At 37.2% G+C, this 25,535-nt stretch overlaps 2 protein-coding genes across 9 annotated transcripts in view; both read left to right on the top strand.

Moving 5' to 3' along the window:
* Positions 1-69: 69 nt before the first annotated feature.
* On the top strand, positions 70-7,463 carry LOC113094344 (cyclic AMP-dependent transcription factor ATF-7-like). Of its 5 annotated transcripts, none has more exons than XM_026260053.1 (12): positions 70-180; positions 1,498-1,573; positions 1,954-2,050; positions 2,661-2,791; positions 2,888-3,046; positions 3,137-3,291; positions 3,553-3,646; positions 4,611-4,730; positions 4,915-5,010; positions 5,845-6,033; positions 6,788-6,890; positions 7,006-7,463. In XM_026260053.1, exons 2-12 carry the CDS (start codon positions 1,526-1,528, stop codon positions 7,191-7,193), a joined length of 1,380 nt encoding a protein of 459 aa, XP_026115838.1. In that variant the 5' UTR covers positions 70-180; positions 1,498-1,525; the 3' UTR covers positions 7,194-7,463. The 5 variants fall into 5 exon arrangements, with proteins under 5 accessions (XP_026115838.1, XP_026115852.1, XP_026115851.1 ...); XM_026260066.1 differs by lacking the exon at positions 70-180 and adding an exon at positions 195-218; XM_026260063.1 differs by lacking the exon at positions 70-180 and adding an exon at positions 874-1,048.
* A 1,931-nt stretch (positions 7,464-9,394) lies between these two features.
* The window catches only part of dip2bb (disco-interacting protein 2 homolog Bb), a 30,703-nt gene continuing 14,562 nt past the window's right edge, over positions 9,395-25,535 (top strand). For 2 of the 4 annotated variants that reach the window (XM_026260034.1, XM_026260022.1), the window contains exons 1-8: positions 9,396-9,938; positions 19,563-19,634; positions 20,062-20,223; positions 21,577-21,702; positions 22,317-22,583; positions 23,851-23,994; positions 25,058-25,177; positions 25,257-25,454. In XM_026260034.1, coding sequence (XP_026115819.1) covers positions 9,854-9,938; positions 19,563-19,634; positions 20,062-20,223; positions 21,577-21,702; positions 22,317-22,583; positions 23,851-23,994; positions 25,058-25,177; positions 25,257-25,454 — 1,174 coding nt within the window. In that variant the 5' untranslated portion in view covers positions 9,396-9,853. Of the gene's footprint in view, positions 9,939-19,562; positions 19,635-20,061; positions 20,224-21,576; positions 21,703-22,316; positions 22,584-23,850; positions 23,995-24,283; positions 24,302-25,057; positions 25,178-25,256; positions 25,455-25,535 lie in introns of all 4 variants that reach the window. The other 2 variants (XM_026260028.1, XM_026260015.1) reach the window with 2 other exon arrangements.

The raw sequence follows: 25,535 nt of genomic DNA, 5'->3' as shown, positions 1-25,535 counted from the left end.
GTAAACTAGAGTACTTGGATTTTTCATCATGGCTCCAAAGCTGTTACGTAAGGACTTGAATCTGGTTTTGAGTATTACCTCAAAATATCGCGAGATTAACACATTGTGAGCACGCTGGATGAAGGAGTTCCAAAGGTGGGAACACGGAGAGAGGGAACGAACGAGAGAGGGAGGAGCAGGGTAAGTTTGTAAACACTGAAACCTTGGCTGGTGAACAGGTGACACGCAACACATTTGGTTTATCTGATGCATTGCAATTAGTGACTTTAAGTGTAGCGGCAGAGGTCTCGCGAATGGTGGAGGTGTCATGAGCACCGTGTGTACACTGCGCGATTCGCGACACAATTAGAACACTCCCATTATATCCATCGATCATAATCGTAAGGCTCTGGCACTGTAGCTTCGTTTAATATAATGGGAGTGTTCTTGTTTTGTCCCTTCGCGTCGCTCGCTTGTAGTGTAAATGGGGTGTTGCAGCCTGTTGGCTCATGTGTGGGTAGCATTAGCCTGTTAGCTTTACTGATGGGAAGTCCGACTCGTTTACGCGAATCGGTTCTTTTGGACAGTTCGTTAAAAAAACTAGGTAAAATGATTCGGATATTACGTATGCTACTTCGTAATTGCGTCATCTCGTGGTCACGGATTTGTCAACTTTTTGATACTAATAATAATAAATTTTATTGTGTCTTGTTTTAGTTCTTTTAAAACCGCCTTATTTCTATATTTTACTTTACATATTTTACTAATGTTTTTGGTAAAGCTGCCATGCAATCACTTCGTAAATATAGTTACAATATATTTTAATTTGTAACAAAGTAATTTTACGTTTTGGTTTACTACAAATGCTCCTACTATCATTTCATTGATTCAGTCAGATTCGTGGACCAATCATTTGGACTGGTTTTGTGAACCAGTTCAACCAAAAGATCCGATTCAAAAGAACGATTCGTTCACGAATCGGACATCGCTAAATAAGAACCTTTTAAACGAAACACAACGCGACAGGAGTTCGACAAATCTTTCGACACGTTATTGTTTCGCTAAAACGGTTGTTACGGCTTTATTTCATACTAGTGTGGAGTGATCTTACTGTAGATAAATCTGGAATGGCTTACAGAGGAAACGCATGCTAGCTAGCGGTATTTGTGGGTATGAGAAAGCTATTGGGTTGAAGCTGGTTTAATTTAGCGGAAATGTTCTTTAAACAGGAATGATCTCAGACAATAGTCAAATGAAAGCGTCTTATCATGTAATCATCATGCACATTATGCAATCAGTTGAACCCAGCAGGCCTCTCTGCTGCAATGAAGTCTAGATTCCTGTCATCTGTCAAGAGTCTGTACAACATTTCAAATTCAAAGTTTGGCAGAAATTATTTAAAATAGAGGTTTATGGTCAGATGACGGTTTTAAAAATTTAGATTAAACTAATAGAATAGAGGTTTATAAAAAGTCGAACTATTCTTAAAATCATATATTTTTTTCTTCTGGTGTTTAGAAGTGACACAGGAAGAAGTTGATCTAAAATGGGAGACGATCGACCTTTTGTCTGCACTGCCCCAGGCTGTGGACAGGTAAGAGCTAATTTCTTGCATTATTACTCTTAAATTCTTCTTTTTATGCCGGTCATGTTCTTTTGCATAAGGTGTATAATAAGGTATTAGCATCTTTATGGCCCTTAATCTTGGGGCCAGAAACAGATTGTTGCCCCAAACTTTTATTCTAAAATCACACCAGCTGTTTTAATCCCTGCTTCCACTGAGTAAGAGGCTCCCATAGCACTGCATAACTGGATAACAACATAAGCCGTCATAAAAACAACAGATGGCCTGATATCATCCACTGCTTCTGTCTTTCTAGCTTCCATCTGATTTGAATTAGGATGAGACGCAAATTGACTGAAAACTTTACAGCTGGTTAATGCACGTGTCTCTGTTTCTGTTTCTCATGTTAGAGGTTCACCAATGAGGACCATTTGGCAGTGCACAAACATAAGCATGAGATGACGCTGAAGTTTGGACAAGCTAGAACAGACACAGTTATCATAGCAGGTTTGTGGTGTAGATGAATTTATCATTGAGTGCTGTGTTAATGCTGGTTTACACCAAGAACAATAATAATGTGTGTATTATAAGCACAAGCTAAAATTTTATATATTTGATTTCTTTGAGGTTGGGTAAATTCTGATTGGCTTTCAGTGTTTTATCAAAAAATCATTCTGGAAGTGATTCCAACAATATAGTCCCTTTGTTTCATTACAGATAAGGCAGAATCCATTCTGCTTTTGAAAGGTCTTCTTGAGCAATTAAAGTGTCAGATGACAGGAGAGTGCTGTTGTACTACATATAAGGACATCTTGATTACATTTTTGACTAAATAGAGCAGTTAGCCGCCTATGACTGTTTGTATTTGTTGCTAATACTGTGTGTACGTGTTAGTGCCAAATGTCCTCACTTATATAGTGATAGCCACTAGTGTGGACATTTAACTAGACCTCATTTAGTTAAAAAAGGCTTATGAGAGCATATTTTGATGTAAATCTTGCACATTTTTCTGTGAGGGTAGGTTTGGGGGGAATAGAAAATATCATTAACATGATAGAAAATCAATGGAAGTCCATGCAACGTCCTCACCAATGGTCAAACAAATGTGTGTGTGCAGATCAGACACCCACTCCCACTCGGTTTCTTAAGAATTGTGAGGAGGTGGGTTTGTTCAGTGAGCTGGCTGGCTCCTTTGAGCAAGATCTCCGCAAAACACAGGAAGAGGAGGAGAGGAGAATTAAGGGCATGGTAAGACTTCAAATAAGGATAGTGTAAAAGGTCATCAACTTGTATGCTCTGTTTGACACGGTTTCTTTAATGAATTTGATATCTTAAACCTCAAAGCTTCCAGCTCTACAGACACCTACAGAGGTTAAAGAGAGGGAGGGGCCTCTTGAGATTGACTCCTCCCCTCCAAACAGCCCAGACTCCGCCTCCAGCATGACAAACAGCAAAGATGCCATTGGGATGGCAAAAGAGCCTCTTGCTATGAGGAAAGCCAAGGTGAATTTAAATTTGGGGTTAGATTGATTACAGTATTTTTTTTTTCTTCAAGTGCTGCATATGAAATTGTCATGTATCTACATTTAAAAGGATGTTCCTCCACGAACTGCAGCAAGTTCCACTCCTACACCAACCATAGTGCGCCCAGGCTCACTCCCACTTCACCAAGGATTCGACGCCATGAACCCAACTCACCCCTCTCCCACCTCTGTTATCACCAGGACCCCTCCGTCAAACAGACTCAGGTACAAACACACTAGTGCAGAGGGCCTTTCATGTCAAGTGCCTTTTTTTTGGATTGTAGGTGTTGGATCCAACCAAATGAACTCACAAGCCTGACTTTGTGATAGGTTGTGTTCATCTTCAGCAGTGAAGCAGATTCACTCCTTCGAGTTGAAACTTCTTTTTTTAATAGCATGAGTCATTTCAGTGTTGTTCACACCTCTGCTTCCTCACCCTGCATGAGGAAAAGTGTCCTAAAATAGTACCTCTATGACTCTTTTCAGTTCGCCGTCTGGTTCTTTTCCCATGCTGATGCAGCTTCCAAATGGTCAGACTGTTCCTCTGCTGCCCAGTCCAGGGCAGACTTCAGTCATATCGGTATGGAGATCTCACACAAGTGCTCATTATGGGATGAGTCAGGGTCGTCAATTATCCATTCTCCATCTAACTAGTCAGAGTTAGTGAGGTCAGCTAGTCAATGTGTTTTATTTATTTATAATATTATTACAATTAGCATTAGTCTTGTTAGTGCTGGTGCATTACGGATGTTGAATTAAAAGAGAAACATGTTTGGAATGGGTTTTACAAGATGAACGTGTGCAGTTTTTTTTTTTTAACAAACTTTAGGGTCTCTGTTTTTTTTGTGTGTCAAATGAATTGGTTTTATTTAATAAAAAGGTTGTAGTTAGTATTGTTTTTTTTTATTTTTCTTAGTTTTTTATATTTAGCATTTCATTTTTTTTTTCAGTTTTAGTAATTTTAGAATTTAATTTAGAATGTATTTAATATTATTTTATTTTTAATTTGTTGCCAACATTTATACTATGCATTCATCAAATATTTATATTATAGCTCTATTTCAGTTAACAGTAGTTAACAGTAAGACGTTGTTTAGCTCAAATATTTGTGGAATATCTGTTACCCTTATGGAGGAATGTGTTCTTGCACTTTTTTTCCCCAGCTTCTTGCACCATCAGCATGTCAAGTTAAAAATAGTTCAGTTTATTCATTCCACTGCACTCTTTCCAGCTGTTAATGAAAGAATACATCCAATGTGTTGAACATAAAATGATTCCTTTTAATCATACAGATGGCCTTAAAGACAACTGACTACATGAAAATAAAAATATATAGTACATCTGCACTTGTGAAAACCTCTCACAGACATATGTCATTCTTAAATTCAAAACAGTACCAATTATTATTAACTTTACAGTATCTGAGATGATGACATTTTTGGCAATATGACCCTAAAAACAAGCTCACATCTGTTTTGTATTTTTGTCTATGCTTTGTGTTTATAGTATGTTAAGCTTGTGTTGTTATGTGTGTGTATATATAGCTTGCCAGATCATCAAACCCAGTGCCCAATATCCCAGGGATTCCAGGCCCTCCTATTGGTGGGAGCAGCAGCGGCTCCTCCTCTCCGTCTGGATACAGTACACATTCTGATGCCAAGACGGTGAGAATGAACGCACATACACCCACGCTAGCACACGCAGTGTTTACTTAGGTATAAATGCTTAACAATGAGCTTATTATGTAACGATTAACTAACTAAAAAAATGTAACGCATAGGTTTTGAGCATTAAATTACATGTTGTGGTGTTTCCTTGTGTTTGTGTATGGGATCTGTCTCCATCTAGAGGCTAAAAGCAGCACTAGCTCAGCAGAGTCCTAGTGGACCAGCACCAATACAAAAAACAGATCAGACTGAGACACCATCACCTGCTCAACCACAGGTGCTCACAGACATCTCATGCCTGTGTTACATATATGATAGTGTTTGCCTGTTCTTTTTTAATAGGGGTTGTTACGTAAATAAATAGTTAAATGATTAGGTAAAATGGGATAACTTCTAGTAAATAAGCTCAACTAAAGCATTATATATCAGTATTCACTAGTGTTGGGTGATTTTTCAAATCGTCATATCGTCAGCCCGTGAGATCGACGATACACGATATTAGCAAGAGAGAGACTCTTTGTTCTTGTCATAGCATAACTATTTGGTGTTTTAAACCGCACAGGTGTGCGATAGTGAGCCTACGTGATCACCAGTAATAATAAAAAATATACTTTCAAACATACTGATAAACTAACATGTTAAATATGAAAATACCGCGCCCCATGACGAGCCCAAGGCACTGCCACAGAAACAAGAAAGAGATGCATTCTAAGATAACTGTGGCATTAAACTCAGTTAGTGAGGGCTCTTTTAAAATATTGCAAATATATAGGCCATTCAGATTACTTGTTAAAGTGCATTAAAATACCTTTTGTCTGCAGACGATGTGCGCTCGTGTGTATGAAATGCAGTGCTGAAGTGAAATAGCAGGGCGATTTAATAGCTGAATTATAATAGGCCGCCCAATAATAATACAAATAAGAATAATTATTATAATGTTATACATTAATAGGAGAATTAGCCTAGTATCATCTTGACTATTGACAAAGGCATCTGCTATCGTCGATACACGATACTATCGTCTATCGGCACAACCCTAGTTTACACTATTTTACGCTTGTCACATGCTCACATTCTCAATGTATTTGATAGCTCAAGCGATATCTTGCAGGTGTCCCCTGCTCCAACGAAAGGAGGCCGCAGACGACGAGGAGCAGATATTGAGCCGGATGAGCGCAGGCGCCGTTTTCTTGAAAGGAACAGAGCCGCTGCTTCCCGTTGCCGGCAAAAACGGAAAGTGTGGGTCAGTGCCCTGGAGAAGCGCGCTGAGGAGTTAGCTAATTCTAACGTCACGCTCACGGTAAGTCAGACGGACAGAGTGAAAAGACACGGGAAATAAAGTGAGTTTGAGTCACTGTTCATAATGCTGTTGAAATCTTCACTACTTTTTGGGGTCAGTAAGATTGAAAAAAAAAAGTACTTCCATTCAAAAAGGATGCTTGAAATTGATCAGAAACGACAGTACAGATTTTTAAACTGTTAAAAATATATATTTTTGAAATAAATGCTGTTCTTTTGATTTTTCTATTCATACCAGAATCCTGAACAAAAAATGTATCACTGTTTCCACAACAGTATTAAGCAGCACAACTGTTTTCAACATTGATAATAATAATAATAATAATAATAAATGTTTCTCGAGCAATAAAACAGCATATTAGAATGATTTCTGAAGGGTCATGTGTCACTGAAGACTGGAGTAAAATTCAGCTCTGCCATTACAGAAATACATTACATTTTAAAATCTATTCAAATATAGTTATATTCAGTTCTAATTATACTAGACAATTTCAGTTTTTACTGTATTTTTGATCAAATAAATGCAGAACTAACCCTAACACTACATGAGAAATCTCTTTAAAAAAACATTACAAAATCTTACTAACCCCAAATTTGTGTATTTGATCATGCCGTTGGTTGAGCCAATGTTGCTGTGTCCAGCTGGTCAGACACATTTGGGGGAAATACACTTAATGGCTTTCTTCTGCATAAAATGACCTTCATGCACTTTGATCATAAGACTTAATTGACAGTCGTGTAAATGTGCTTGACAGAGTGAAGTTTCCCTGTTGAGGACTGAGGTGACCCATCTGAAGGAGCTGCTGTTGGCCCATAAGGACTGCCCTGTTACTGCCATGCAGAAAAAAGCATATCTTGGTAGATCATCTGTTTATCATCAAAATTCTCCTCCCACATGACAATCGTATTTTCTTTATTTGTGGGAAATGCCTTATATTTAACATTCATCCATCCCCTGTTTCTCTCCCTTCAGCTGCAGGGGTGGATGAGAGTTCGGTGGCGGCGTTGGTGATGCCCGTGTCGGTTCCGGCTCCGGTGTCGGTTAACGGTCTGAGCGTGCGTGCGGCAGAGGCTGTTGCTGTTTTAGCGGGAATGGGCTCGGGCCAGTGGAGTAACTCAGCTGGAGATACTTCCTCCCAATCGCAGCCCACATCCAGATGATGAGCATGTCGTTCAGCCAATGAGAACTAATTATACTTTCAGAGGAGCGAATCCCCCCTTTCCCCTCAAAACTGTCAGTCCTGGTGTGTTTGTAAATGCTCTCATGTGACAAATGGGAAGCAATGTTACCATGCTTTGACCACACCCTGCTCACCCGTAGCCTATCACAGACTCTCCCCAGGCTAAGTAGTGACATCATACGACGCCCCTGTCAAGCATTGCAGTGGAAATGAAGTCTCTTCAGTCATCTCTATAAAATACACCTTTACATATACTTGTATAGATCTTCTCACTAGTGCATTGAGTTGATATTTGTCTCGTTTGCGGATACTTGTAATTATTTAGCTTTTTATTCAATGGTTTTTCTAATATAATGATTCGTTGCATGATTCTGGCCACATTAGAAAGATGATTACTACACTATGCAGATAAGTTTAACACCTTTCTCAGTCTCTCTTGGTGACGCTCTCTCACACATACTCGCTTTTTTCATTTCTCGCTCTTCCGCTTTGTCTTAATTTTATCGCCGTATCTAAAGTAATTTCTCTCAGGTCCTGGTGAAGATCGTGTCTCTCACATTAACGTAACCTGGCGCCACAGAATAGACTTGGAAAAGCTTAAGAATGGAGAGAAAATATATTTTTATATTTGAATATTGTTATTGGTTTGTCTGCATTTTGCAATATATATATATATATATATATATATATATATATATATATATATATATGGATATAACGGGTAGCGTAACCACGTGGACAAGTTTTAGATCAGTATGATTATAATATGCTCTGCTGAATTATAAGTATCTTTAACCAAAATACATAAATCCTTTTGCATTAGAGGTTAGACCCCAAAATTGAAGTGCAGCTGGTCTCAACAGGGAACATGCGCACAAAAACTCACGCGTAATGAATTGTGCTTGCGTTTTGTGAATGTACAGTAGTTAACTAACCCGGCTATGAATGTGAAGTCTCGTTTCAAAATGGTTGAAATGCTTTTTAATAAGTGATAGGATGGTGTTACAGAAGTAAAACGTTATTATTTCTTTGTTGGGGCCCGAAAGACACAAACTTGGCTATCCTGAATGAGTTTCATCTTGTGCGCAGAACTAACTCATAACTTGAGTTGGATTCCATTAAACAGTTCATGTCTGATCAATTTTTTTTAAATAGCATAATCTGTGCTAGTTAAAACTTGGCTTTTCTATTAAAACTTGTTTTTTTTTTTTTGTTTTTTTTTTTTTATTCAGCTTATAATATCTGGTTTTTGGTTTAGTTTTTTTTAATAGAAACTAATTTCTGCCACATAAGAAAAAAGATCATGCAGTGATAAATCATACCTATGATGTAAAAATAAAATCATCATAATAAAATAAGCCATTTTGTCTCATAAACATACATTTTGATTGTCATTATGACTTTTTATCTCATAATCATGATTTATCAAGGCATACTTTTTCATATGTTGAGGAAATTGGCTTTTATAGGTTTTGGACAATGGCATCATATTTCTTCTCATAACGTGTTTTTATTAAATGAGGTGTAGATTATCATTTATTTTTATTTTTTTTAAACATGATCCGATCTGCCATATCAGTTTCTGCCACTGACCTTACTTGCATCTGGATTTATCCTATTTGGATGTAGAACGTACTGCTTTCCACGGTTTGTATAACTCACTGATCCCAAATTGTGTAATGTGTAAGTGAAGCCCCTAAACTAGAGCTGTACATATGAAATGAGTGTCGGCGTACAAACATTGCTTACAGTATGATATTGACTAACTGAAACAGTCCTTAAGATATGTCATAATTAAACATTGTTGGAACTCTAGCCTCTTGTACATTCAATGAGATGCGTTGAGCTGGCTTTCTGCTATATTTATCATCTTGTTTTGAAGGTGTTCTGTTCCTCTGTGTATATAGAGGTGATACAGTGGGATTTGTGTGTGTGACTGCTCGCTGTATATGCATATGTTGTTTATCAGTGTGAGTAATATATCATAAACGATACAAAGCTTGTATATTGCCTTTGTATAAAAATATTTGCAATGATATGTACACAAGTAGGACACGTTCCTTGGATTACATTTTTTTTTTTACTAGTATTGTACAATTGTGACAGTAAGAACCTGTTAAATGGTTAATAAGTACCTTTACTATATACAAAAAAAAAAAAAAAAACTGATAGACCTAATGCCTGCTTGTGTAAATCACATCGAAAGTGAAAATCTCTAGTGTTTTTAGATCTTTTTGACAGACATAGTGTGTTGTATGGAAAATAGTTGCTTGAAGCTTCTTCAAAACTACATACGGATTTAGAAGACATATTGGTGAGTAAATAATGACAGGATTTAAAATTCTGGGGGAAAACTACTTTAACCACTGAAGTGTTTGAATTCAAGGTACTTGATTATAAAGATTCTCTCTCACCACACCAGAGGGCTTCAGAGCACAGTCTCGCAGGCTCAGACTCCTCATCCCGAGCCCTGGTCATGTGACTCTAACATCGGCTGGGATTTCTCTCTCGGCATGGCGGAGATGATGGAGCTCGGTCAGCTGTCTAATACCATTTGTTTTTCAATGTGAGGAGGACACGGGTATTTTTGTTGTCGGTCAACCGTTCTTTGCCGTTCTCCCCACCCGGTGTCGGGCCATAATGGCGGAGCGCGCTGTGGATGTGTCCGCTCTCCCCCAAGAGATCCGGGAGCAGCTCGCTGAGCTGGACCTGGAGCTGTCGGAGGGTAAGCCTTTAAACACAACGGCTCTTCCTTCCCTTTTTGCGTGCTTTTATATGGATATGTACTGAACTGACAGGTTCAGTCTTGCATCCTCAATAAGAGCATCCACACACACAGGTTCCGTGAATGTCGCCGCCGCTCGCGGAAACACACTGACCTCTTTTTTTTGCAGCTCACTAGTTCTGCGTCGCATTTATCCGCATTTTAAACGTATGTTCCGGTTTGTTTTGCTCTTTAATTGTCCTGACATTACTCTAATATGTTTCCTTATTTACTGTTACATTGTGTAAAACAAAAACACCGAGTCTGTGAAGCGCGCTGGATGTATTTATGTGATTAATTACAGGCCACTGTTATTCTGCATGTGTCTCTTCATACTTCATACAGACTCCATCAACTAAGTAGTATTCAGTATTAACTGTATATTTAGTCTTTATTTAATCTTATAATGGGAAAATATATATATTTAAAATATGTAATCCCGTGCAACACAATAGCTTTTGTAATATTACACTATATGGCTGGAAGTATAATGGGGTACTCTCTTTATGGGTAAAATATAATGGGCAAACTAACATTTATCCTATGGCTTGGGGATTTCTTAATGAGTGTACTGCTTGATACATTGACAGTGCTATTAATAGATCTGAACGAATTTTTCCTGCATAAACAATTAACACCCATTTAAGATTCAATGAGAGGTCATGTATGGCAATCCGTTTTAACATTTATTCCTTAGAATGAAAAAGTACCTTTTTTATAAATTAGCTTACTGGTACTTGTTTTTACTTATTACTTGTAAGTAATTCAATAATTTCCAGTATATATATATTTTATTTTTATTTAGTACTTGTGCATTAGATATTAGCTGCATACATCATCTTGTGTCCTTGCTGGTGCAGTTTTGCAAACACACACAAGCTTATCTGTTTCTGTCTTTTTTGTGTTCTTAATTTCCATTCCATTCCATTACTAATTTTTCCATTGAATTCCATTGAAAGGTCTGTCATTTAGATAATAATACATATTTATAATCTAATGTTAATGTAGTCTAATCACATATGAGTGTGTGTGTATATATATATATATATATATATATATATATATTAGGGGTGTAACGATACGCGTATTCGTATTGAACCGTTCGGTACGACGCTTTCGGTTCGGTACGCGGTACGCATTATGTATACCGAACGGTTCGTTGGAGTATTTAATTATATTTGAAAAAAAAAAAAAAAAGAGAGAGAGAGAAATATAATGATATGCGTTCAACAAGGTAGCCCAATAACCCAAACAACGTAACAGGCAACGCCCCTGACACTCCCGAAGAAGAAAAAAACACCATCTTATATGTTTATGTTAGGGTACTACTCAGTCAGGCGCTCGCTCACTCAGTACGCGCTGAAGGCTCGTTGCAAAATAGCCAATGCGTTTAACAGACTAGAAATGAGAAGATCCTCCAATAACCAACAGGTCTGGTGTTTGGGTGCACTTTGGATTCCCTTTAAGCTATAATGGTGATGGCAAGAGAGTGGTGGATAAAAAAACAACGGTATGTCTTTCTCCTCCTTTCCAAAGCGCTCGGGCAGAAGCGCTCATGAGGCGTCTGTCTTTGCTAAGCAACAATGACGTGCTCTCTCCATGAGACGCGGAAATTTCAGCGAAGGATAAATGGATTTGCAGCTCTAAAAATCGCTTGCAGTAGCTCTGCTACTAAATTTATTTCAAAATTGCAATCCATATACAACTATGATCAGCTGATCCTTCATCTTGGCTGAGCTCTCAACGTTGTTACGGGAAAGGATGAAGCTGATTGGTTAGTTCTTGTCACATGACCCGCGGTGCGCTTGCGGCATTCTGAAAAGTTGAGATGTTTTTACATTTTGCTGTATCTAAAACGTATCGAACCGAACCGAACCGAACCGTGACATCAGTGTATCGTATCGAACCGAACCGTGAATTTTGTGAACCGTTACACCCCTAATATATATATATATATATATATATATATATATATATATATATATATATATATATATATATATATATATATATATATATATATATATATCTATCCATGTATATATAAAATCCATTTTCAGTAGTATTAGGTCTTATTAATTGTATGGAATTATTTACAAGTTTTAAGATATAAATTATTAATTATAAATATTTCAATCTTTATGAAATAAATACAGACCATTAAAAATAAATTAACTATCAATATCCTAACTACTGACCAATATTAAATATTTGCAAGCACTAAAATTTGAAATTTACTGTCCAGTAATTGCTAGTGTCTATAGAACAGTTAACTGCAAATTTGAAGAAAATAGTAGGCACTATTTAATTGCATTTATACATTAAAATATGTATTCGTAACATTGGTTCTATGGAGTAAATGTTAAAACAGCTTGCCACAAAACATGTAAATCACTCACTCAGACAATGGAACTTGGCATGGACCAGTGTGAAACTTTTTCAGGGCTTTTGAATATATAGCTTTAATATCATGCCCATAGGCTATATGCACATGTATAAAATTCACATAAACAAACTATTACTCTGTGTTAAGCATTTTAAATGGTCTTCAGTATTAACGGTGAGTCTAGACCTCAGTTGATCAAAAATGTGTGTGTGTGATTGTTTACATTTAATTTGCTGTTATGGTCATTGTGATTCATTGCAGAAGGGGCTCTTGTTTGTTTGTGTGTTTAGTCATCCTTATTTGTTATATAAGCCTTTCAGCAGTGGTGTATGAAAGATTCAGAAGAGCAAAACAATATCTTAAACCGCATTACTGAAATATAAAAAGAGATTCTCATTTATCTCTGCACCAGAGAATCATTTGAAATAACAGCTGATCTGCCATCAGTGCAGCCTGCACTCATTCTCAGTATGTCTCCCACACAGAACATCAAGAGAGCACCTGGAGGCAGATTACAAATGATGGCTAGTTTGCTTTTGGCTTCACTTACTATTGTCGTGTGTTTTGGGATTTTATTACAGTTGCATACATCATCTTGTGTCCTTGCTGGTGCAGTTTTGCAAACACACACAAGCTTATCTGTTTCTGTCTTTATTGTGTTCTTAATTTCCCAGAGGTTGGCTTCTGAAGTATGCATTATATAGCCTATACATGTTTCTGCATATTTGTTTCTTAAAGCCCACAATGCAGTCCTGGCATGATTCACAGTCCCCACCTACAGTCCCCACTTTTTGGCTCTTAGACAGGCGAAGCCTACTGCAGCCTTAAAAATACAGTCAAAACTAAGTAGCACGGTTTGCTTTTGAGTAATGTTTGTCATGATATTAGCATATGTTTAGCATCACACCCATATCATCTTTCCTTTGCACTAATGACTGTATAGCACAGAGAAAAGGTCACAATGAAAGACTCTTTCAGTCTTTGAAGGACCAATGGAGGATGGCTGCTTCCAGCTCACTGCTCATAGACCCGGCTTCATTGATTTTTGTTTGGGTTCAGACATAGTAGTAGTGTAGTTATGGCCATAGGTTTGACAACAGTAGTTTATAGAGCTGCTGTTATTTCTAGCCTGTTGAGATAATGTATGCCTTTTATTGTTTTAATAGCAGAAAAATGTGTTATGACAATATTAACACATTTGTTTTGAATAGTAACAGTTGTCACTATCAAAATAGTACTGTAAAATAGGATGGAATTGGATATGTTAGCATGCTTATGGCTTGTTTTTGGACATGGCACCCCACATTTGGCATAGGATAGTATGAATGATTATTTTATATTAGTATTTTTCCCCCTCAATAATATAATTGTTCCTCTCTAGGGCTGTGCATTTACTTCTTATTTTACTTCTGTAAAGTGACATATTTCAAAAATATTCAATAACAAATCTGAGATTTATTTTGTACAGAAATGTTAATTTTAATTAGGCTTATCAAAATATCTTTACAAATAAAACATACATTTTATAAAATATGTTTTGCAATATCTTCTCCTGGACAAGCAGGAAAAAAACAAACAAAAAAACATTTTTATTATTATTGAGCCCTTTAAATCATACAAATAGTTTGAAATTGTAATAAAAAATATCTTTACATATAATATACATGTGATAAAAATTCCTTAAAATAAAATAATAATTTATAAAATATCCTTGCAAATTATATGTATACATTAAAAAAAACATTTAAGAAACATTTTTCTTCATGGCCTAGCAGGCAAAACATTATTTTTGTCAAGCCCTGTAAATTAAAAAAAAATGCTAGGTTTAAATGTAAATAAAAATATCCTTACATATACAGTAACATTTATAAATATGTAGCCAAAAATATAGCCTTCACATTCCCTGAGCCAGTAGAAAAAAAAATCTTAAATGTTGAGCTAAATGATACAAATAGGCTTAATATTAAATACAAAATATCCTTTCATGTTATATGCATACATTTAAAATATGTTGCTAAATTACTACTGGGCCAGTAGAAAAAGCATTCTTAATGTTGACTCCTTTTAATTATACAAATTGGCTTAATATTTCATAGAGAGACTCCAGAATCATCATGTATTCAGTATTTGTAATGAACGTGTGTTGTGAATGAAATAGTTTGTTTCTGTTCGCGTGTGTCTTCGTGACAGAGTGACAATGAGCACCATTGAGAGCATCAGGGCTGAGCAGTCGTGATCTCTGCTTGAATTCCCAGCACATACTCAGACGCTTTTATGCACTTAAGCTGATCAAATGAGCTGTGTGTGTGTGTGTGAGTGTGGAAATCCTCTTCCATAGCTGGTCAGCATATACTTAAACTAAAGAGGCTAGGACCAGCTGTACAATGTCTGATTGTGTGCATCTGTTCAGGTAACTTCAGTAGCTGAAGCGCCCACTGTGACTGTAGGAGGACAGGCAGGCTTTCTGAGTTGTTAAGAAAAAGAGAGAAAGAGATAGAGTGGGAGAAAGAGACCTAGGGACAAAACAGAAAGAGAGAGAGAGAGATTACTCTAATCTAGGTCACAGAGCATTGGGAAGCAAATACACTCATTTACCCATGATTCACAGCATGCTTTCTGACATGTTGCGCTGTCTCTCCCACTATCTCATCTCTGTTTTCCCTCTTTCCCACCATGTTTTTTGTCTCCTTTAAAAAAACTAAATCTCTCCTGGTTTCTCAAGCTAGCTCGCTCTCAAGTGCACATCACACAGGACTTTTTAATAGTTAATATCTTTTGCAATGGTTGCAATATAGGTTCCTCTGTAACTGAATTATTCACCGGTCCATGATGGACATCAGGCTTGAAAAAAGAAGAGATGCACACTTTACTTCTAGGAGACTAGCATACACTATCCTGTTAGGAAGCAGTTTTTCCAAACTGCCAGTTAGAGATGTTTCTCTCATAACATATTATACTCTGGTAACTATGGAAGCTTGTATCCACCACTTTTTTTGTCTTCAAAATTGTGGGATATAAACTTACAATCATGAGGGAAAAAAAACTATTATACAATTATGACTTTTTTCACTCAATTGCATGTCCATATCCCGCAAATTTGACTTCCTTTCAGAATTGTGAGATATAAAACTTGCAATTGTGACACCCAACCCAACTCACAAGTCAGCTCAAATTCTGTCATTTTTTTTTTACAGTTGCAAGTTTATATCATACACTTCTGAGAAAAAAAGGATATTGTGAGACAAAAAAAAATCCCAGTTTCCTTTTTTTTAATAATTTTTTTTACTCAGTGGTGGAAACAGACCTTCATTGGTAATGTTTAACTAGACAGCATGTGACTGAAAATGGTTTTTCTAATTAATTTGTATATTGCAGTTCTGTTTCTCTGCTGTGTAAATGCATAAAAAAGTTTTAGAAATTTGTGGCCTTATATTCACTCAGCAATTTTAAATACTTTTATTGTAGCTAACATGATCTCTCCAAACATGCACAGATAATTTCTCCTCTGAATAGGCTTTTGTTTTGGTAGTCTGTGTGTATGTATTTAAGTTAGTTATATCAAAATCCCTTTAAGGCAAGTCATTTCACTCGGCGGCCATCTTTGAAACGCCTCTCGGGCATGCAAGTGCATCTTCTATCACGTTGAATGTGGAAACATCAAATTCTCCAAAACTGTTCACTAAGCTTACGATTCAATTTTACATTTGTTCAAATAGCGTTATAAAAAGCTTATTTTTCAGGCTAGATCAGCCAGTGTGCATGCGCTGTCCTGAGCGCACATCTCAGAGCCCTGACTGTTTCTATAGCAAATTGGACTTCTAACAGTGATGTGTTGACTTAAAAAAACAAACAAAAACCAAGTGACGTGACATACAGCCAAGTAAAGTGACCCATACTCAGAATTCGTGCTCTGCATTTAACCTATCCAAAGTGCACACTTTTACCGATTAGCGATTGGCTCTTTTATTCAGAAGGTGGGGCTTCTTGCGATTGAGCGGCCATATTAAGTGTTGCATTTTTCCCTTTCAAAACTATACGAGTGACACGTCTAGGGTACTCTTTTTGCGCCAGTCTCGCCGAATGCGATATATCCACTCAACCAATCACAGCACACCATTCCACGCACTCTAGACAGTAATGGCGGCACTTTGAATACACTCCGCATCTTAGTTTTTCTCCTCTACTTTTTACTTTGTGATCAACAAACAAGGGCTGGACCGCTAATCTCATGTGTAACAGTGCATCAAATTTTATTTTGATTTCATTCTAAAGTTTTGACAACATTTATACTTGCAGTTGCACTGTAAACACATGCAGGTCAGATCATCCCCATATAAACTATGTTACAAAGTAAAGAAGGAAGGTTACACCTGGCAAGGCATGTTCCCAGGTGTGTAAAGTGGTAATTTGAGTCTTGCTGTCACCTGCATGCACACACCCTGGTAACCCTGACTTTAGTGTTTCCATGAGCAGGTTTTCACTGTCACTCTCTGTCTGTGTTTCTCTCTGTCTCTCACATTCTGTTTTTATATTCTCAGCAGAACAGGAAACCATGTCATAGGCTAGAAGATTTAGCACTGGAGAACATGACATCATCTAGAGGGAAAGGAAATGTTTGTGTGTGTGTGTGTGTGTGTGTAAGGAAAGACAGACTGTTGGACGTGGACAAAAGAACAGTGAAGGAGGGCAATGAAATTCATCTTCAGTACAGTGTGATACAGTGTTAGCAGTTGTTGAATGGTGAGTCACCATCTGGTGGAGGGTAACTGAGGCTGTGTGTGTGTGTGAGTGTACGGACACAATGGAGAGATAGCTGTATTATGTCTTGAGTGAAAGTCATTGTGAGCACTCTGTAGTGTCATAGTGTTTCAGGGCCAGTGATGCAGCACACCGGAGGGAGGGTTGATATGAGTATCTGAAAACATTGAATTCAGGGCAAGTTAATGCTTTTCAAAAGAACAAGACAAGTTCTCTCACAGTCAATTAAAAATAGATGTTTGTCCATCTCTCTCTTTCCCTCATACACACACTCTAGTCAGTGAGACACACGTATTCCTGCTCCAGATCCAACTTTCCCACAGTCCGAGCAGCTGGTGTGCATGTCTGTCGTACAGAAAGCCACTGAGGGACTAGATGGTTCTGTCTCTATTGTAATTACCTTAACAGAAAATGCATAATGTGAAACCATTAACAAGTGTTTTTTTTTTGTTTTTTTTTGCAACATCAGGAATTTACATCACAGGAATATATCACATTTTAAAATATTTTAAAATAGCAAAGAATTATTTAAAATTGTACAATTATAAAATATTAATATTTTACAAAGTTTATTTCTTAAGCAAATAAATGCAGCCTTGCTGAGCAAAAGAGACTTCTTTCAAAAGCATAAAATCTTATTGACCAAACATATTTGAATGGTAATGTTTATTTATTTGCTAAAGCCATTATCATTCCATTTAATCTCTGTTAATATGAATATGCATGTAAAATGTCAATTTTAAATTAAGTCACTTTTAGTTTCATTTCAGTTTTGCTAATGCAGTCAAACTGTATTTTGTAAAGCTTTATCTCCTAAAGCAGTGCCGTCCTCCCTCACCTCCTTTCTGTCAGGGCCAAGAGAATCCCCACGTGTTTGTATGTGTATGCATGCATGCCAGTAGATGTTTATGTATGCATAAACTAAATCATTGAAAACGCCAGAGCCAGGAAGATAAGTGCTGTACTGAAAAAGGTAACTTTTTCCCATAATTGCTTGCAAATACAAGATTGCTGTCATGATTAAAAAGATTTTTCTCTTGATGTTCCAATATGAATGTGCTCAATTCAGACTAAGGATCCAATATTAGAAAAGTATTTGGATTAGATTTTAATGATAAACATTGGATTATACAGTATATTTGTTTTATTGATACTAGTTAAAAAATAAGATTTGGATCTCAGGCCAGTTCTGGAATAATTTACCTTTCGGGACAGTTTAGTATAGTTGAATTACAGTTTAGGAATGTGAATTTAAAAGAAATGAAGGTTAGATTTTAGGCTTAATGTCTGGATTACAGGTTAAAATTATTGCTCAGACATAAGATTGCAGGTTATATGGTTTAGAATGGGTAATTTTACTGTATTGGACTGAAAGACAGTAATACAATTTCCAAATTTCTATGATTTTTAAGATCTATAATTTGTGGAAGTGAGAATCTGAGGTGGGATGTTACAGGTCACTGATTCATAGACTGAAAGTGTGTGTTGATGTCTAACTTTAGGTCATGTCATGTGTGTCAAGGCTTAATGTAGATTTCTGCCTCAGTCTGTTGTCACTCGCTTCTCATCATCATCATTCTCCCAGCAACCAACCACAGTCCATCTGAGCCTCAGTGTGGACCGGACCACCTTAGGCCACCAATAAAACCTTCTAGTTTGCGGTTGACTTACAAAAGCGCAATGACTTGTCTTGAAAGTTGACATTCATTTACTGCAGTTCAAAACCACTCTTTCTGAACGACACTGAAAGGATCAAACTGAACGTGAACATACACATATACACAACCCCCTTCATAGCTACATGTGATAGAGCAGTCTGGTGGAGCTAAAAATATCCCATGGTGCAGCTGGGTTCGGTCCTCATGCATTACTTATGGGAGTTGACTCTTCTTTGCTATTTTTCCTTTTTTTAATGTAAAAAAAAAATGCTTGCGAAAGAAGGATTTGTTTAGTGGCCTGTCTCATAAATCTCTGCTGTTTACTGTCAACGCATGAGCACAGGCCAGTCTGATTTCTATGCATTATAATAAATATTTTTGAGTTATCTCTTTTGAAATCTTTCCCCTTCAGGGCATGTGTTGAAATGAGCTTGAGCTGCTCACGTATCATAACCAAAGCTCTCTCCATCCTGCATAATCCCACTAGATTACACTTTCTGCTCTTTTTCACACTCGCAAGCACACACACGAGTCCAGCTCTCACGCACTCAAATCAGCTTGGCTGTTTGAATGTAAGATGGTGATGATCTTTAAGGATTTGGGTGTTGGGTGTTGAATATTACTCATGTTGAATATTACCCAGAAGTGGAAAGTTGTGTGTTTTTTTCCAGCTAAAATTTGTCTTACTGTTTTGAAGAACGTTTGACCAAAAATTTATCTCAAAATGAAATGCTGAATTTATGCTGTTCATGTTTTTAATTGGTAATCATCTCTCTTTTTTAGGTGACATCACACAAAAAGGTTACGAGAAGAAGAGGGCCAAGGTTTTAGCACCCTACTTGACACAAACACAAAGTAAGAACTACAGACATATCGCTGTTTATGCCCCCTCTTCCCACCATTTCCTTTTTTGCCATATTATCTCTGTCTCCTTGTTTTTCTCAGTCGTCCACTGACTCATATGATAATGTGGTTATGAAACATCTTCTCAGGCTGTTCCTCTTGAGGTTGGAGGGTTCCATCTAGACTAGAGTCCCTCTGCACCGCCCTCTTCTGTTCATGCATTGAACTGCAGCACGAATTGCTCTTATTTTATTGACAGTCCCTGATGCAAGACATGCAGGATTTGTTGGGCTGATTTGTCTTTTTTATACTAGAGGGATATGAGATAAAAACCAAAGTTTTACACATCTGCTTCACATTCATATCTTCAATTTTCTGTAATCATTCACTGCGTCTGCTAGTTTGCATGAAGTTCACTGTCTCTTCATTGTCTCTATAGATTTAGCTCCGCCTCCGGCCTATGATGCACAGTCTCCTGGTCCAAGCTCCGCCTCCGCACCTGAACCTGGCCCTTCAAACTCGTCCTCTTCCTCTTCTCGCCACCGGCGCACACGGCGTCCACACCGGAGCAGTGGGACGAGAGATGAACGCTACAGATCAGGTTAGAACAGCCTGACAACATACAAATCGATTTCTATTTGATTTTCATTTTATCAGCCAGTATAGCGTGAGTATGTTCCTCGTGTTAATTCAAAGGTCATGTTTTACCTTTAGCACCACTGGACAAAAAAAAACCTATTAATTTTATCAGTCATTATAGAGGCTGACAAATATTTTGCCTTTAATTGCACTAAGCAACAATAACACAGCACTTTATCTTGGAAAAAGCATTCTGCTGATTTGATGTTGAGTTCAAATGTATATATAAAAACCTTTTCATTAAGTACTTTTTTTCACAAAACAAGTATAAGTAGTCAAAATTCAAACTTTTTTAGTAACAAATAGAAGCACAGTCTGCAAAGGAGTGGAAAAATATCATCAAGTAATTAATTTACTGTGAAAGAACTTTACATAAGCACAAGTTCATACGATTTCCTTAACATGGTTGTTGAAAACAGAGAGCTACAAAAGGACTCATATCTTGTGAGAAAGTGTGAAATGCTAGAGCATTACAGGCAGTATTTTTGGAATCAGCACTGTAAAATTAGAAAGAAAGTACTATTAGATTTCATTAAGCAAATATGATGTTACGGCGGTGTAATGATCCAGCTCCTGGCTTACTTATAAACTTACTTATATGGTTTACTTATAGTGATCTCTGAACATTAAAAATATTTCAACATCGAACAAATGACACACGTCGCCTTTAAAACATCGAACTCCAATTTGCAAGTCATGTATAGACCGACCTTTATTTAAGATTTATGTGTTGAGAGGTTTACAGAGAGTCTCCAGATGGTAATATTTGCCTGTTCTCTGACCACATCCTTGAAAGAACTGTTTAGTCATCTGCCAAGGCAGTCATACTTGGACAAAATGGATGCCTAGATGAAATGTGTCATTGTGGATTTCTGGTGCTTTGTGGCAATTGCAAGATGGCAGCTTGCTTATTTGATTGTAGGTTGCTTGTTCAGTTACTCTGCACAGATGTGATTTATCAAATTTACTGTACTACGGTCAGAAAGCAGTTTCATCAGTCCTGCGGATTCAGTCAGTTGATATCACAGCATATTTTATGTTGAGGACCTTGTTATGTAAGCATTACCAAAACTCTGATTGAAACTTCAAAACTTCTGACTGCTGTTGGTTAAGAAGCTTTGCTGATATTAAAAAGTTACTGATTTATATCAAGGTACAGAAAGTAGTCTAATGAGATTCCAATCAGTCTTATACTCTGGAGCAAAGCATTTAACCCCAGGATGGTCAACGTTGATTGTACCTGTCACTTTGGATAAAACTAATCATCTTCTAACATCTTACTAAATGCAGAGGTCTTCTTTTTCTTTTGTCTCAGATATCCACACTGAGGCAGTTCAGGCAGCTTTGGCCAAGCATAAAGAGGAAAAGATGGCACTGCCCATGCCAACCAAGCGTCGATCTGCATATGTACAGTCACCAGTTGACAACTGCACCCCACCAGGTAATATACACACACATAATAAACCATTACAATAATATACTACAGAGCTAGAGAAGAACTTACAGAACCATACCACATTTAGTCATAGGACAGATCATCATATTGTTAATGGTATAACTAATCAGGATCTTACTCTTTTCTGTTTAAAATAGCAAAAGTAACGGTATTTCTCAGTGAAACCGATAGATTTAAATCCTATAATAATCATGTATTGAATATTAGATGAGTTAGATCAGTTATACAATTTGTATTTTATGTAGCAATTTTCAATTTTGAACATTTAGGCATTTACTACTTTTAAATTAAATTATTTGTATATCTTATTTTATAAACAGTTTTAATTTAAGATACATTTTATTTTAACGTATTAAGAGTGAATTGAATTTGTTAACATAGATTTACAATACATATGAATATTAAGGAATAAACCTAAAGAAATAGAATTTATTATTATTATTATTATTATTATATATTTATGTATTTAATATATATATATATATATATATATATATATATATATATATATATATTTAAATATTTCTTCTTATATTCCTTACACCTGTTCTATCATTCTCTTCCTTGTCTTAATTTTTTCCTCATGCTCTCTCTGCCAGACTCCTCCTCTTCCTCTGATGATGAGGCCGTGTCGAGTGAAAGTACAGGGCCTCAGCAGTCTCCAGACACCTGGATTAATAGCTCTCTGCACGGCTCCTCCACCTCCTCCTCTGCCTCCTCCACTCTCTCCCATGGGGAGTCTCGGCCCACCCAGGCTCCTCAGCCTCAGTCTCAGCAGGCCCCGCCTCCAGCCGCACCTGCCCACCCTCCCCACTCCCACTCCCAGCCCTCCGCCCTGGCAGAGGCCTTCGCTCAGGCACGCATCGGTGAGTCACAGCTACCCCACACCACTTGTGCCACACACTTAAGATTTTTCATTTGTCATTATATAGTATTGAGTTTTAATATGAGCTGTTTTTGCATGTTCTGTCATTGCTTTATTATTTCTAAATTGTTTGTCTTTAATGCATTCTATTGCCAAATGATTATTTCTGTTCATTTATATCTTTTGTGACTGTCAGTGAGAAGAATAGGAAAAGGTAAAATGTATTGTTGGTAGTCTTTCCCTGTGTTTGTAAAAGTTATGATTATTATCTGTCTCTCCACATGCCCCACCTGTGTGTTTGAAGCCTATGAATGATTGGTCTGTCAATAGTGAAAAATTAATAAAGCTTCTTGAAGAAGTGGGTGAACTTTTTGTGTGGTTCAGGAGTGATCACACATATCTTAATACACACTTGATCTCATACTGATTTTATTCAATGAGTGTGCTTTTCCTGCAAATGACATACCTTGAGTGTGTGAGAAAAGCAGACAGTAAGTTTAGACAGTCTGTAGATTATGTGCTTAGACTAGAAATTCAACCAGCAATCAACTGTGACTGTAAAGACAACATGAAACAGTATTCGCACCCTTGCAAAAACTGTGTATTTGCATCAGACCTGAAATGGGATATTCAGTAGGCTGATATTATTGGTTTAATGTTATTTTTCTCCACCCACACAGCCTTAGCCCACAGAGGCAGAGAAAGTTAATCCATTTTGGTGAACGATTATGAAAACGATGATGTACGATGATAATGATACACAATAGAGACAGAGACAGTTATGTAAGAGATAATGTACAGACAGGTAAAATAAACCCTGACAGGGTGATCTATATTGTAGCACCCTAAAGTGGATTGTTTTTTGGATAACAAGCGACCAACTTTACATTATCTCATGATAAAGGCGGACATTACTCAGTTGGTTAACATGAAAAATAATGTGAAATATTGATTTGAGATTAAATGACTTTATAATGTGAGAAGAAAGAGACATTACCATTCAAAAGTTTGGGGTTTTGAAGCCTTTTATGCTTACCAAGACAGCGTTTATTTGATCAAAAAAAAGTATGTTGTGAAATGTTAAACAAAAAATAATAATAATTTACTCCTGTTCTATGTAAGAAAGCCATGCATGTTTGGAGGGACAAAGTAATTAGAAATGAATGTTTCATTTTGGGTGAACTATTACTTTAAGTGCTAGGGTATGATATCTTTAAAACTTTTAGCTGGGCTGGGTATGAGTGAGTAATATGTGTTATTTTGACCAGATCCTGCTGGAGGAGTCGGGCCCCCTGATGTGCCATCATCCCAAGCTCAGGCGAGAGGCTCTCGTGTGGATCTGCCTCCCAACGCTGTGGTGCGAGGCATGAGTCGAGGCCAGAGCCGATCCAGCATGATGGAGACCGCAGACGGTACTGAGTGTGTGTGTGTGTGTGTGTGTGTGTGTGTGAGTGCAGGGGAAAACACTTCCAGAAACACAAAAATGACATACTGTATATACTCTCGAAATGTATGTCAACCTTTAAGCGCCTTTTCATAACTTTCTTTTCATGCCTCTCAGAGCTTTGTGTTAACATCTCAGTAGGGACATTTCAGTAAGTCTATATGAATGCTGTGTTTGACTGCTTCATTAATCACATCCCGTTTCTTTTTCCTTTTCCACCTTTTATCCACTTGTGTCATGTTGCTTTTCTCTGTCAGTGAGAAGAGTAGGCAGAGGTAATAACTGGTCATAGACATGTCCTGTAAGCTGACTTTAAAACTGTGTGTTTGTGCTTGTGTACTGTATATGTGTTACGCAGAGGAAATGTGAACCCAAGTGAAACCCTGCACTTCATTAGGAAAAGAAATAAGCAACAGTAGATAAGTCATCCCTGCATCTCTGCTTACATGTGGTTTTACTCAGTCCTGATCTTTCACAACACATCAAGGCTGCTTTGCAAGTAAACAAGTATGATATTTAAAGGAATAGTGTACTTTCTTACAGTATTTACTCACCTAAAAATCCCCATTAATATTAAATAAAATAATTTCTTACAATTTTGTACCATATTATTAAGTCCTTTAAAATTCCCATATAGAAAATGCAAAAATATCACAGTAAAAAAAAAGAAAAAAAGAATACACTGCCTTTCAAAAGTTTTGGTTTAGCAAAAATGTATTTGAATGTTTGAACTTATTTGAAAAAAATATAGTCATTTTAAATAAAAAATAAAAGTTTTACAGAACCCAAACATGGAACGGTGGTGTATATAATTGTACTTATATTGATTTTATATTTAATTTGATCTGTAAGTCATTGTATATCTTGGCATCTTTGGACCAGAACTGATGATACCACTGTAGGAGCGTGTAATAGATGTATATACATTAGTAGTCATGATTTACAAATTCCCAGGTCAGTTGAAAGTGCGCGTGAGTTTGTGTTTGTTCGTCTGTCTCATCCCACCCTACCTGACCCCAATCCTGGTGTAGGTGTTCCAGTGTCCAGTCGTGTATCCACAAAGATTCAGCAGCTGCTAAACACACTAAAACGACCCAAACGCCCTCCACTCAGTGAGTTCTTCACAGATGACCAAGAGGAGATTGTAGAAGGTACGTGACTGAATTTAGAAAACATCACACTCTGTAAGAAAGCTGCAGTATGTGGATCAGCATAGTCCTTCTTCCACAGTTCCCCAGGCAGATCCTAACACCCCGAAGCCAGAAGGCCGGCAGATAATCCCGGTGAAGGGGGAGCCGCTGGGTGTGGTCAGTAACTGGCCTCCTGCTCTTCAGGCAGCATTAACTCGATGGGGTGCCACACAAGGCAAGAGCCCCGCCCTCACAGCTCTGGATATCACAGGAAAACCACTTTATACACTGACGTATGGTAAGACTGAGCAAGGTCGCCTGCAAAACACTTACCTTGATTGAAAACAGATGCTGGAATTGCCAAGAAAGGTATAAGGGC

This window comes from Carassius auratus, chromosome 6 (assembly GCF_003368295.1).
Source record: "Carassius auratus strain Wakin chromosome 6, ASM336829v1, whole genome shotgun sequence".
NCBI lineage: Eukaryota > Metazoa > Chordata > Actinopteri > Cypriniformes > Cyprinidae > Carassius > Carassius auratus.
The sequence above is the reverse complement of the archived record's forward strand: the minus strand, read 5'-3'. Positions and strand labels throughout refer to the sequence as shown.

What these genes read in the sequence shown, in the direction of transcription:
- LOC113094344 (XM_026260053.1), top strand. Translation starts at nt 1,526, where the DNA reads ATGGGAGACGATCGACCTTTTGTCTGCACTGCCCCAGGCTGTGGACAG. An exon ending in AGACACAGTTATCATAGCAG is followed by an intron (nt 2,051 to 2,660) that starts GTTTGTGGTGTA and finishes GTGTGTGTGCAG; the next exon opens with ATCAGACACCCACTCCCACT. An exon ending in GGCAGACTTCAGTCATATCG is followed by an intron (nt 3,647 to 4,610) that starts GTATGGAGATCT and finishes GTGTATATATAG; the next exon opens with CTTGCCAGATCATCAAACCC.